General features: G+C 41.1%; 1 protein-coding gene across 1 annotated transcript in view; it reads right to left on the bottom strand.

Moving 5' to 3' along the window:
- Positions 1-2,158: 2,158 nt before the first annotated feature.
- Positions 2,159-13,362, bottom strand: part of LMBR1 (limb development membrane protein 1) — a 95,841-nt gene continuing 84,637 nt past the window's right edge. Inside the window, exons 13-17 of the mRNA XM_054991107.1 lie at positions 12,082-12,155; positions 11,769-11,859; positions 9,887-9,953; positions 6,457-6,618; positions 2,159-5,685 (exon numbers count right to left, since the gene is read on the bottom strand). Of these exons, the coding sequence (XP_054847082.1) occupies positions 5,600-5,685; positions 6,457-6,618; positions 9,887-9,953; positions 11,769-11,859; positions 12,082-12,155 (480 nt within the window). The 3' untranslated portion in view covers positions 2,159-5,599. The remainder of the gene's footprint in view (positions 5,686-6,456; positions 6,619-9,886; positions 9,954-11,768; positions 11,860-12,081; positions 12,156-13,362) is intronic.

Here is a 13,362-nt window from a genome sequence, read left to right as displayed (position 1 = left end):
AGTTTTCAAATTCAAAATCCCAAAGACCATCTATGCCTGGCTTGGTTGTCAAATGTATGCCAAGACAGTTAGTTGACCACGCAAGTATTGCTTTATTTGTATACCTTCTTACCAATAAATGGATTGAGGTTCAAAGTTGCCTGCAACTAGTCAAAAGGGTCCTCAAAATCAGCTCTAGAGAAAAATGAAATATTCATCCAGAACTTGCCAGTTTGGTGTCATGCATACTTAGGTTTCCTAAGGGGACAGAAAGCCACTTTCTAGGTGAGAATAACCATATGAGAGCTTGAAGGCCCAATAAGTAAACCCATTTTGGATATAGACACTGTACTGAAAAGCCATTAGCTAAGTAGTACTGGATTAACCATACCCAGTATAAAGGCTCAAAGGATTGCAAATATAGTGCTCAGAAGCCAAGGAAGTAAAGGCAAGGGAATGCTACCAACAATAGGAAACATAATTCAGCAAACATGTTAGAACAAGGAGGGTGGGGGGAGCCTTTAAGACTTGGAAAATTGGGTGTGGAGTCATTAGGATCAGGTTCCTCGTTGCTCAGTGTTGTGATGGCATCCCAGGAAGAATCAGGATTTCTCGGAACTTGTAAAGGAGAGATGGCTGAAGCAGATACTGGAGCCTCAGGGGGCTCTTCTTTTAAAAAGTTCATTCCCTGAGGACTACAACTGGATAAAGCACTAGTGAAATGTTATCATATTGTATTTCCAACAAATTCAGGCTATGATTAAGAGTAGTGGGACACAAGGAACTCTTATAGCAAAAGACAACTTAGCTTGGAATTGGGTCAACGGTTTGAATAAGGACTTAAAACCTGACCATTTAGATAATAAAGAGAAATAGAAAGTCTGCTAAGAACTGGATGGAGAGAACTTCACAGAGACAAAAGACATTTATGAAAGGATTCAAAGATTCAGAAGTCTCAAGAAGATTCAACAGAGGAGGTGAAGGGAGAGCCAAAGGAGTTGAAGGCAATGAAGTGCTCGAGACAGAGGTCCTATAATAGCAGACTCAAGAAGGATAGTGAGGGTGAATGAGAAGGCTGTGACATCACATCAGTGGCCAAAGTTGGAAAGCTGGCCATGCTTTGTAGAATTTTGCAATTCTCTCTGCCTAGGAAAACACAAAAGTCAGAGGCCCAACTCAGGAATCATATTCCCAATACTTGCAACCCTTTTTAAAGAGCCTTGTTTACAATGTTAAAAAAATCAGAAAAGGCCTTGGTCTTTGGCTAGAAAGGTAACACTGAGAGAAAGACAAGGAAATACTTTAACAAAATTATGAAAAAAAATTCATTCGGCTTTCTGCACAATAAAAGCTCTTTCTGCAGCTGCTGAGTAATAATAAGACACTGCCTCTTTCTCTTCATACCATGGGTAGAAAGATACTGTGCACGAGTGAGAAGGACACTGCTTTTGAATTCCAGGGCATTCATTAAGGTCGAGCCCCTGCTCTGTGTAAGTGCATTCCTGTATGCAGCTACACAGGACCCGCAAAGAAAAAGGGGTGCATGTCTTTCCTTCCCTGGATGTTCTTTCATCCTTCATTTGGGGAGAAAACAGTTACAAGGAAAAGCAGGACGATCTCAAATATAAAACAAGGCCTACAATCAGGGCTTTTTTTCAGGGGGAACGCGGGGAATGGAGTTCCGGAACCTCTTGAAAATGGTCACATGGCTGGTGGCCCCGCCCCCTGATCTCCAGACAGAGGGGAGTTTAGATTGCTCTCCGCGCCGCTCAGCGGCACAGTGGACAATCTAAACTCCCCTCTGTCTGGAGATCAGGGGGCAGGGCCACCAGCCATGTGACCATTTTCTCCGAGGGCAACCCACTGAGTCCCACCACCTCTTTTCCCAGAAAAAAAGCCCTGCCTACAATAGACGTCCCGATGTGCACATACTTCATATGTATGGCTATTTAAATTGCAAGGTGCTGTTCATTCTGCTGAAGAAAGCCCCCACAGCCTCCCTATATGGGCAAATCTCAGATTCATGCAGACTGCACAAAGGATTCTCAACATCAAGTCTGTGTACACTTGCAAATTTGATCCCAATGTGCTTGAAGTGCATACTGATCCCCCACACCAAGATCTACTATTACAAAATTTGATTTAAATGATATACTTTGAACCAACTCATACAAGAACATCTTGTTAAATCCTTTAATTGACACTGTAAAACAGCCATCTTTGTAAAAGATACGGGAGAAAGTGGAGAAAGATAAACATCACATTACAATCTGTAAACAAAGTGTTTCATGAATCCAAAACCATGGCTACTCCTAAAGTAACCTATGTCAACTTGAGCTTATCTTAAAAAGCTCAATAAGGATGTGCTCAAACTTTGCCAACAGTTCTGTCTCTGTTCATTAACACACCGTGCTACCAACAGAGGAGAAAGCCAAACAGCGGCTCACAATTCACATACACTGTTTTGGTCTGATTTGATATATACTTAGTTCGTAAAATAAAAGCATATTTGTGCTTTGGCCTCATAATAAATGAGGCAGATGGTTGTCTGAAAAGCTTTTTATACCTTAAAAAGGTACAGAACACTTGACTCTAATATGAGTCAAACCACTAGAAATGCATTGCCAATATCTATCAGTGAATTACTGCGTCTGCTTAATTGCATTTAAGCCTTTTAAAATGTGTATGTTTGAGTATCCATTCCATCATGATTTTATGTATACCTAGGAGCGGGGGGTGGACAGAATACCTAGAGTTTGCCTTAAATTTTCCAACACACACTAGAGAGATTCAGAATGTATCTTCCCATGTCTCTAGTTGAGACAAAGGAAATTTCCTGGTGAGAGGGGGCAGATATCTGTGGACAATACATAGGGCGAACAGCATACCTGACTCCAGAAATTACAGTTATGACAGAACCTTCACTATAAAAAGCACTTTAGGAAACCTTTTTGACTACATCACGTTCTATGAATGCTAACCAATTTCAGGGTGCTTTGAAGGCAAAGTTCCCAAGGAATTGCTTCCCCTCTAACATACCCTATTTAAATGACTGCGAATGTATTCTGGAGTAGTTTCCAGTGGACTTACTCAGACTATTTCTCCCCATACTCTCCAACTGCATTTATTATGTGTAATTACAAATCTTTTCAAAACCAACTTGCTGCACATGAAAAATGTGGATGTTTCAACCATACTTCCCCTTCTGAGCCATACTAGAAGTATTGACAGGAGATCTGGAATCAGATCTTCCATAGTTTTTAAAAACATTAGTAGGTGGGGATGGGAAAGATACAGATGAGATTGTGGCAACGGGTAAGGCAGGTTAACCTTTTCCCCAACTCAAATCACAGTGAGGCACCCCAGGAGCTATTTTCCCCATAGAGAAAAACATTCAGTACATTTATGATATTATAGCTGACAGAAGTCTCTTCCACACTCCAGCTGCAATTAGATTTTCAAAACCAATCTAGTAATAGCCTTAGTGGTCTTTGCAGTCCTCGCATAGCTGAATTCAAAAGTAAACAAGTTCCTAAGACGAAACCATTAAATTCACAATCATACATTCTGTGAATCTTATCCAAAGCAGGGTAATAATAGAATTGCAAATTCCCTCAAACCTCAGTGAAGGTTGAATCCAAGCATGTAGTAACAGCAGCAGTTATGGGGGTAAGCTGGTTGATGGTTGAGTCCATTTGCCAACCAAAGGTGTGTGTGGGCATCTGTATACTCAGCAGAATTCACTTATTTTCTGTAGTCATGTTACTTATTAACCTACTATGATATGCCTACCAGCACGTGTCATAATGTCATGTTAAGCATAGATGTCACTGAAATGCATCCATGTCCCACAGCAAGGAACACTGCAACATTTTAAAATGAAAAGATTAATCATGGCAAGTGATACCCAAGCCTGATTACTACTCTTCAATGTTTCAGCACAAGGAATGGACAGGTTATATTGTAGCTTGTATATTGTACATGCTTCCACCATGGCAAATAGCCAGTCACAACTGATCCCAGGTGCTAGGTCCCATTTCATAAAGGTACTTCTGCATGTGCTGTATTTACCACTTCCATTAGTGATGTCAGTAAAATCACTGATACATATTTAGTCCAAACAATATCTTCCAAAACTTATAATGCAAGATTTGCAATAAAATGTCTGTGGAATGTATGACATTTCTGATGTCCGAGAACTCTGTAACGAAGCTGAGTAGTGGAGAAACTGTTAACAAAACTAGCAACTTTTAAATTTTTTTAAAGAGCTAGATACTCTATTAGACTAATCTGAATACTGCACCACACACCATGACCCAATGTGAATCAGTGGCCCGGGATTTGCTGAGTTTAACATAATATTGACATTTTCAAATGAGGTGAAACATTAAATGTTGCAAGTTTCAATTAATCTAAGTGAAACAATGTCCTAATCTATGGAACTAGAGTCCCTTCACCATCCAACAGTGACTATCTTTCAGCAAAGACGCAAACTGAATAGTTACACTAGCCTGTACAATTGACTCATCTTCATTCACAGAATGTTAGCCAACAAGTTCACTTTTAACTTCCTTCAGCTTCTTGCATGCACACAAATTTGTAAACTAGCATGAGACACCATCAAACTGCACAGTCTTTTAGTGTGACCTTAAACTAAGCCCCTAAATGGGAATTAAATTTTCTCACACGCACAAAAAAATGAAGTACGTGATCTGCTTGTTGGATTATTCCAGGTTTCATAAAGTATGCAGGTATACATGTAGTCTGGGACTTAATGGAAAAAGTGGCTTGTTCCACTGAGCTAGAATGCACTGTGCTTACCTGGGTGGAAGGAGTGTGGTTTCCTACCTGTGAGTCTGTCAACATAAAATCTCTATGCAACTGCCACCTCCTCATTGTCTATGCCTGGGAGCAACATATCACAGAGAAAACCCACTGCGTGTTCTATGCATACTGTTGTGTGCACGGCTGCCATGTTGCTAACATCTCCCTTTTCCATAATGATCACAGGTCTACCAAATTACTTTGTTTACTAGGCTCAGATTTAGCATTGTGGTGTGAGATTATTGTGTCTCACTAGCTGTGAAAGAAGTCCTGCTTAGGGATAACTCCAGGGCAGCTTATCATTTATGACTAAGAACCGCTGGTATCTTAGACGTGATGGTGCAAACCAATCAGGTTAATGCATCAATCCTGGAACTTTCTGCACTCCTCCAGCTGTCAGTTTTCATGATTAATGGGAAAGCAGCAACTGATAGAAGGTTTGCCACTGACAATCAACACGGCTCATCTTAGACGCTCCAACAGATCTCACCTCACTCTTCAGCCACATATTTATGCACAGAAGATTCCTTGCCTGGTCTGCTGACAAGACAACAGAGATCGGTTCAAAGAGGAATGAAGTTTTCTTTACAATTTCTAGACATCTCTGTACCAGCTGACTGAGAAATTAAAACAGACCCATCTGAGTAAGACACAAATGCAGTCTGATGCATCCAGCTCTCTTGGTTGCATTTTTATCAACTTGGACCCAATATACAAACAAAAGCAACCAAAAAACGTGTGATGAAACGACAGGAATGTCATGAAGATGAAAAGGTTCAGCTCCACCAACTGTTTTTCACAGTGTTTTCTGATGCCCATTTGCAGAGGGCTTTGCTGCCTCAGAGTCTCTTGTGTTGTGTGAGAGGTGAAGTTTGTCTAAACCTGGAAAACACAAGACAAGCAAGTCAATGCAAATTTTGCTTTCATTTCCAATGAGTGAAGGTTACAAAATACTACCTTAGACAGTGTTAGGCATAAACCACTGAGGATCTGCCCGTGGGAACCTTATTTTAAAATGTATTACTCCCGCTCCCTCCACCAAGACCAGGTTTATGTGCCAAAAACTGAACATTTAACTCCCTCTCTTAATGCCTCATAGGACTTTCCCACAGTGTGACAGTGCACTGTTATGTTTCCTTCCTCCCCCACATCACTGACTGCCAATGATGTGCTCACAATATTTTGCTGTCATGTTATGCTAAATGGCACTGGGAGGGGAACACTGTTTGCGTTTTCCGTAACGTGGAAGTCTGGCACTATCCCTGATCATTCAACAGGTGTTTGCACATATTTTCCAAACATAAGGAGGCCCTATTTCTGCAAGTTCTAAATTCCTATCTCTGAACTTCCCAGCTTCTTGTTCATGATCCAAAGCAACCCACCGCAAAACGGCATAATTGAAGTTACAAATCTTACACCCGTGAATTTTCTTTAGAAGGAAAAAACAGAAGTCAAGCTAGGCACAACTACTATTCACACATGTTGTTGTGTATGGGGTAGACTGAAGTGGTTGATCTGGTTTACAGTCATACATCTCCATATAAAGGGAATCTTACCAGTTACTCCCTCTAGCACCATCTGGACAGGCTTTCAGTTTTAACAGGAGTTTGAAGCTAAAACACATATAATCGGAAGGAAAAGAACATGCATTACCCAATGCTTTGAAGAGTTCTTCTCTAACTGCAGAAGTGAACTTTCTGACGAGACACAGGGTTGTCATAATAGCAAAGAGCAGATTGTAGGATAACACAATGTAGAAGTTTCCTAACCAGTTAAACCTTCCAAAGTCTCCAAGGAGATCAAATCTGGTAATGCCTGTGGAGGAAGGATAAAGAAATGTAATTAATTCAGACGATAATTGTACTAATGTGAAAACAACCTCTTTAACTCAAGCACTTTGCACATAACATTTTTCATAATGCAGGCCGTTATTTTAGAAGCGGAACGGATAGAGAGATTACCCCCAAAAGACCATATAGTGTTTAAGCAAGCTGGAGGACAAAAGGTTACAAAATAGTGTAAGTCAGTGTTCTGAAGATGTACTATATACATTTTGTAAACTGCCTTGAGTTGCACTGAGAAATGTGAAATGAAGTAAATAAATATGCCCTTAAGAAAAGTGCAGATGATTCAGCATAGCACAAGGTTCTTGGATCCTCCCTTATTTCATGAGGCGAATGATGCCGCATAAAGGAAGGAGCTGAACACAGGCTCAGAAAACCTGTCCGGCACAGTTGCCTGAGCATTTACTAAACCACGTCCAAAATCAGCACAACATCAACCTCTTAAGCCTTTAACATGGTGCTGCAAGGCCAGTACAGCTTCATCGCACATTCAAAGAACTTTAGAAGAACTTCAGAACAGGTGAATTTGCTTGATCATTTTCTCATTTGCCTTTCTCATCACGGCAACAGCCCTGCTTCTTTGACTGTCTACAAATCTGCTTTTGTAATGCTGTGAAAAGCTTCTATGAATCTGTTTAACTTCTTTCTTTCTTTTCATCCATCCAGTGCCACTGGGCATATTGTGTAATGTGGTGCATGTTGACATTTTGCAAAGCGCCACATGACTCACTGTACCCTAACACACTCTCTTAATCCTGTTTGGACAGCTGTGTCTGTGCATTTGTGAGCAATGTTTTAACCGTTCATCTTTTCTGGTTTTGTCTTCCCTTTATCTCTATAGCAAACGATTTAGGAATTTCGTTTGAGGGCCTCTGAGGGGGGAAACGACTGAGTCTTGCCATTAATTTGGTTTCTTGCACAGCGACAACTGCACACAGCATGGACACTTTTTAAAAATTATTTTCTCTCATTCTTTCAGCACGGAACCTGTCTAGGTTTCTCGCAACAGCTTAAGTACCGGCATGTAAGAAACAGAGCTCACAATATTAGAATGTTACCAAGTCTATCAAAAGGGAATGTCTACATTTTCACATTAAGATGTATACCACAAAGTTAACAGTGTAATCTTATGCAGTTACTCCAGTTTAAATCCAAAGAAATCAATGAGCTTAGTCTGGGGTAATTAATTCTCCATAGGGCTTTCACCACAGTTCTGCTAAAATAAGGAGACTTCACAAACTGATTTTGTGAAGAGGTCTTCTTTTTAAAGTTTAAAAAATAGACACACAGTTCTTTCATTTGTCTTTATTTTCTGGTCTTTGCTAACAAATCCCAGTGGGTATATCCAGAGTATGTCATTACACACCAGCCATGTAGCTTTATATTTACATATCAAATACATTAATTGTTGTCTATGGTCACTGCTGTTTTACTTACTTATTTATGTTATTTATAGTCTGACTTTCTCACTGGGACTCAAGGCAGATTACACAATGTTAGTCGATACAATCAATGGCTAGGGCATTCAATAAATAATACAATAATAAGCTATGGCTTGCACAAATTTAAAAGCAAGCATAAATCCAATACAGAGCCAATACAAAATAGAAGCAATTTTACATGGCATATTAAACGACAGCAAAGCTACCCATTAGGAACATACTTGCAGCAAGCAGCAGTACAGTCTACAGTCCCTATCCTTTTTAACAGAGTATCTTTCTGAACCATTTCCTTACAGCACATCCCTGTTACCCATATAAAAAGTATGTATATGCATAGTTTGCAGAAAGCCAGGAGAGTGGGAGCTTTCCCGGCCTCTTCAGGCAGGCCATTCCATAAGGTGGGGACCACCACACCATACGTTACAGTATTACAAACCAGTCTCAAAATTACCATGCTCAAGCAAATCACTTGAAAGAACGGTGACGTCTTAACTCCTAGTATTCTGATATAAAACCAGTTCACCTGATCCCCTTCCATTTAAGGTTCTGGGCTACATAACTGACCAAACCAGCTTGATCACCCTACCTCATGGTCTTCTTTGGTCAACTGACAAGGAGCATGTCCCTATTCTTAGTACTTCCAGTACAGCATCCTGAACCACCAAGCTGGGCTGGGTTGAGAGAACTCTTTCACAGTGACTGCATTCTTTCCTACTGGGCAGATCACAAGATGTAGTGCTGGAAGATGCTTGTGCTGCCCTATGGCCTTTGGGGTACCACGGGGTTCTCTCATCTTAAGCCTCTACAAGAGATCTTCAGGGAGGTCATCTGGAGATATGACATGAGGTGTCCCCTCAACACTAGATGATTCCCAGTTCTCTCCCCACCACACACACACAGACCATCTAATTATAAGGAGGTGGTGGTAAAATTGAACTACAGTCTGGAATCAGTGCAAGGGTGGCCGTGGATGAACAAATAAACTTAATCCAACCAAGACAGAAGTACCTGGAGTAAAGCGGACCTGGGAATATACAACCTATTCTACATGGGGTTGTATCCACCAAAGGATTAAGCTTGCAGCACTTCTGGATTTACCACTCAGACGAGCTGGTCTGAGCCAGCAAGAAATGTGTTACGCCAGCTCATGCTTGTCCACGAACTAGAACGGCTTCAAAGAAAGCAGACCTGGTCACTGGTTTCACATTCCTTAGTAACATCCTGACCAGGCTACTGTAACGTGCTCTTTACTAGCCGATACTCGAAGACAGATCAGAAACTTCAACTGGAGAACAACAAAGCGGCGAGGATGTTAACAGGAGACCACTAGAAAGAAAAACTTTACACCTGTCCTTTGCCAGCTACACTGACTTCTCAGATGTTTCTGTACGCAATTAAAAGTAATGGTTTTGCCCAGGAAAGCCCTCAACAATTTGTGCCAAGAGGTCCATTTCCACTGGTACATATCTGTCCAGATTTGAGACTGGAAAAGACTTGGATTTGTGAGCAAGGCCTACTAATCTGCTTGGTTTTTTCAGGCTCATCCCAAAATCTGGTCCCTCACTCACCGGTACACCAGGAAGGAGAGCAGCCACTGTGTTTAGATTATCACAGCTGGGATACAGAGACTACAGCAGCGGCATAGGAAGAATGTTCAGGACTGGCATTGGCTTAAGAAGCGTCAATACTTTTCTGTACACAGAGGGAGGAACTCAGCTGTCCGAGGTGCTCACACTGTACAGTTTCCCATCCTCTAGCAGTAACAGTTCAATTTTAAAAAAAAGAAATCGAACTTACCCAGGGTTCTTGACATAACTGGCAACGCTGAACTGAGGACTAAGATGGAAACACAGTTTCCAATTATCTGTTTAGACAAAAAGGGCTATCATCAGAATGTTATTTCAATTCAAAGCAACATCACTGAGCTCTAAAAAGCGATCCGTAAGGATGGTGAACAGAGAAAGCAAATAAACCCAAACTTTTGCTGACTTGACTGCATGTCACAACCTGTCCATCCCAAAGGCACAAGAAGACCCTCTTACTTCTGCTGAACTCCACCAGTAGCATCGTAAGCCAAGTGCTCTTAAAAACCAGACATCTCTCAAAATTCTCAACAGGCCAGAGAGACTTCTAGCTGGAACATTCTATACTATATACTCTCTTTTACACACACTCCCAAACAGCTCTGAATTAGTTTAACAGATGCTTTAATGAACAGATACTGTATTCGCTTAACAGCTCATTCGTATTTTGTATAGCTACCGGGCCCTACTAGCTGGGTTAAAGTTCACCACTACACTGCATCCAGAATGACAGTGCAAAGTCGCAACAACTGGGATGCCTTTGGTCTCTATGAGACAACGAACAACAGGCTGGCCTTGCTGCCAGTTTGGATCCCATAGTAATATTCCAGTATAAAATACCAGGTACCAAAAAGCAGCAACAGGCATCCTCCTTGGGCATTACTGAAGAGCAGCAGCCCCCAAAGCGGTATATATGCTTCTGCATCCTTTTTAGTGTTTGAGGGCCACTCTTGGAAGCACTCAATCACATGTCTGATCATACCCTTCCAGGGCCACTCAGCACGTAAAGTAACATGTAATGTTCAGCACGTACGTTAGTGTTGCACTTCTGCAAGCACTCCCTCTCCAGCATCACCAAATCATAGACAAATAGCTGCCCTTCTCTAACCGTTGGGCACGAGTGTGCTCTTGCACAGCTCCCATTACTGCTGCTTGCACAAGAGACTTATCTCAATACCACTGTAAAGATTTCCCACAGCTGGAGCAAGAGTCCATCAAAAGAAAAGAATGTTCTGATGACTCCTTGTCCAAAGGAGCCAGGATGTAAATAAGCTGACCTAGACGCCATTGGCTTACAATTTCTGTTTTCCCCCACCCTCCTTCCTCCCAAACATTTCCAAAATGCTGTACATGAAAGGGCTGAGTGAACATAATGGGACTACTCAACAGTTTTAATCAAGGATCTTCTATACTACTATTTACTTTCCCACTTCCACAAATTCCTGACAAGATGAAAGCAAATCCTCCACACACCCTTCTTTGAGTGGGGAGGGAGGCTCTTTTTTGAACAGGGAAGAAATCTCAAAAATTGGTAAGTTAGCTTTCTTGGCCATTTTGATTCCATTTATGGGAATATCTTTTATTTTTAATGTAAACCTCAGCAGCACTAGTTGCTCTTAAGTCAACAGAAAGTTCTGGAAAGTCACAGCAGCCCTGGAGTAAAGAAGATTGCCAAGAAGAACCATTTCCCTCTTTAATTACTCCAACTGAATGAATTTGCCTGCATCACTTGAAGTAACCAAATCCTTCACATTTTAAACAAGCCACTAAAGCATGTTTAGCACAATCAAAGTTACTCATTAGCAATAGTTTCCGGGGAGGGGGGGGGAGAACCCCTTCACTAGCTAGCTACAAGTTTGGCCATTCTTGGCTTTTTACAAGTGAATGGAAGTCATCCAAAACAAACAAGACACCAGCCTTCCTCTTCCCACTTCAGGAGTTTGAAAATCTTCCCTTTTGTTTACGCAGCTCACAAATCCTAATCTCCACAAATTAGCTATTTAAAGCAATTACTATTCAAGGAAGTTGGCTTGTCTTGGGTAGCAAAATGGAATAAGGAAGAAGGTACAACCATCTCAGACTTTGTTTTACCTTACCTTTGTCATGGTTGTGTCATCCTTTCTGGGAGTGAAATCTCCAAAAATACGCAGGCTATAGAAGCCGACGACAGAGGAGACCATAAGATAGCTGTGAGAATCAAGGAAAAAAAGTATCCCCAAAGAATGCAAGTTGCAGAAATCTGAAGCACCACATAGTGGGGGGCGGGGGGGGGAGGCTAGGGAGAACCACCACTACTTTTAAGTGCTTGGAAATGGCTTACTTATCATTCTCTCTCTTCTAGGCAAGTATAGTAGTAAATTAGCAATATCCCAGAAAATTAAACAGGATTCCTGCTTTAAGAAAGGATACAAAATCAAAATGATTTCAAGAGCTGCTCCCACAAAACCAAATGTGGACAGAGAGGCATTTCCTATGCCAGGCCCCTGCAAGAAATTTTAACAGGTGTTGTATTTCCACTTCATTTAATGATGCACTACTTAGAGAAAATTAATTTCTTTCAGGTACCAAGACGTCAATTGCCCTAGACAGATAGGCTATCAATTATTTATTCTGATGGAAGTTTTTCTTCTGATAATTTTTGTTAAGTTAATTGTACATTGTCAAGGTATTCTTCCATAATATTCCTTCTTACTTTACCCATCTGATTTACATTAAAAATGTTATAGACACATATTAACTTCCACTAAAAAGCACAAATAACTTTGACTCCTGCCAAAATAAGTTGGTACAGTGTGTTAGAGTGCTCTATAAACACACCTTGCTTGAGTGGAAGCAATGCATACTTCCTTTCTAACGGTCCTGGTGCAATGATCCAAATCAGCTAGAACTTTAAATGATCTGGCTGTTTATGCAGTGTCCGCTGCTGAAGAGATTAAGTACTTTAAGTAAAACACCTTCTCTCTTCAGTAGCAGCAGCTGTTATGGACACATCTAACAAAGATCCAGCAGGGCGCATATGTCGTGGTAGATCCACGACATATGCAGTTTCCACAGGCACAAGAACTCCTACCCATGCAGCATGACTTTTGAAGCACCTCTTTCCCTGAGCAACTCCAGATGTGCTCTAAAATCCTGCTCCTGCAGGGCAGATTTCAATGGCATTTCAGGCTGCCATGGGAAGGCGAAGTCAAGGAGAAATGCTACATGAGAAGAAGTCCTTGTGTCTTATTATTGTTTTTATTGTTTTCTTGTCTTTATAGTTTTTGTTTAATATATGCATATGTATCTATATGTGACTATAATGTTGCAACCCGCCCTGAGCCTCCTTGCAGGGAGGGAGGGCTAGAAATAGAACAAATAGTCAATCAGAAACACAGCACTGAACCTACTCCGCTGATTCTTCCATTATGACTCATTACATTTTTTTCTATAACTTTATTCAGGAATGTTCTGTGTTCATGGAACACCTCTGAGCTGCATCTTATAGCTAGACATGGGCATGAATCGAAATATGAAGCAAATTTCATCACGAAATGGGCTATTTCGTATGTCATGAAACAGTGATTTGTGGGGCCACGGTTATTACGAAATATCACGAAATTCACAAATCTTTGGCCTGTTTCATTAGCTTGGGGGGGAACTCTCACCCAGGGCAACTCCCAAGAGGAGATAGTGCGCTTCTCAAAACAT

Source organism: Eublepharis macularius, chromosome 11 (genome assembly GCF_028583425.1).
Source record: "Eublepharis macularius isolate TG4126 chromosome 11, MPM_Emac_v1.0, whole genome shotgun sequence".
Lineage (NCBI taxonomy): Eukaryota > Metazoa > Chordata > Lepidosauria > Squamata > Eublepharidae > Eublepharis > Eublepharis macularius.
The sequence above is the reverse complement of the archived record's forward strand: the minus strand, read 5'-3'. Positions and strand labels throughout refer to the sequence as shown.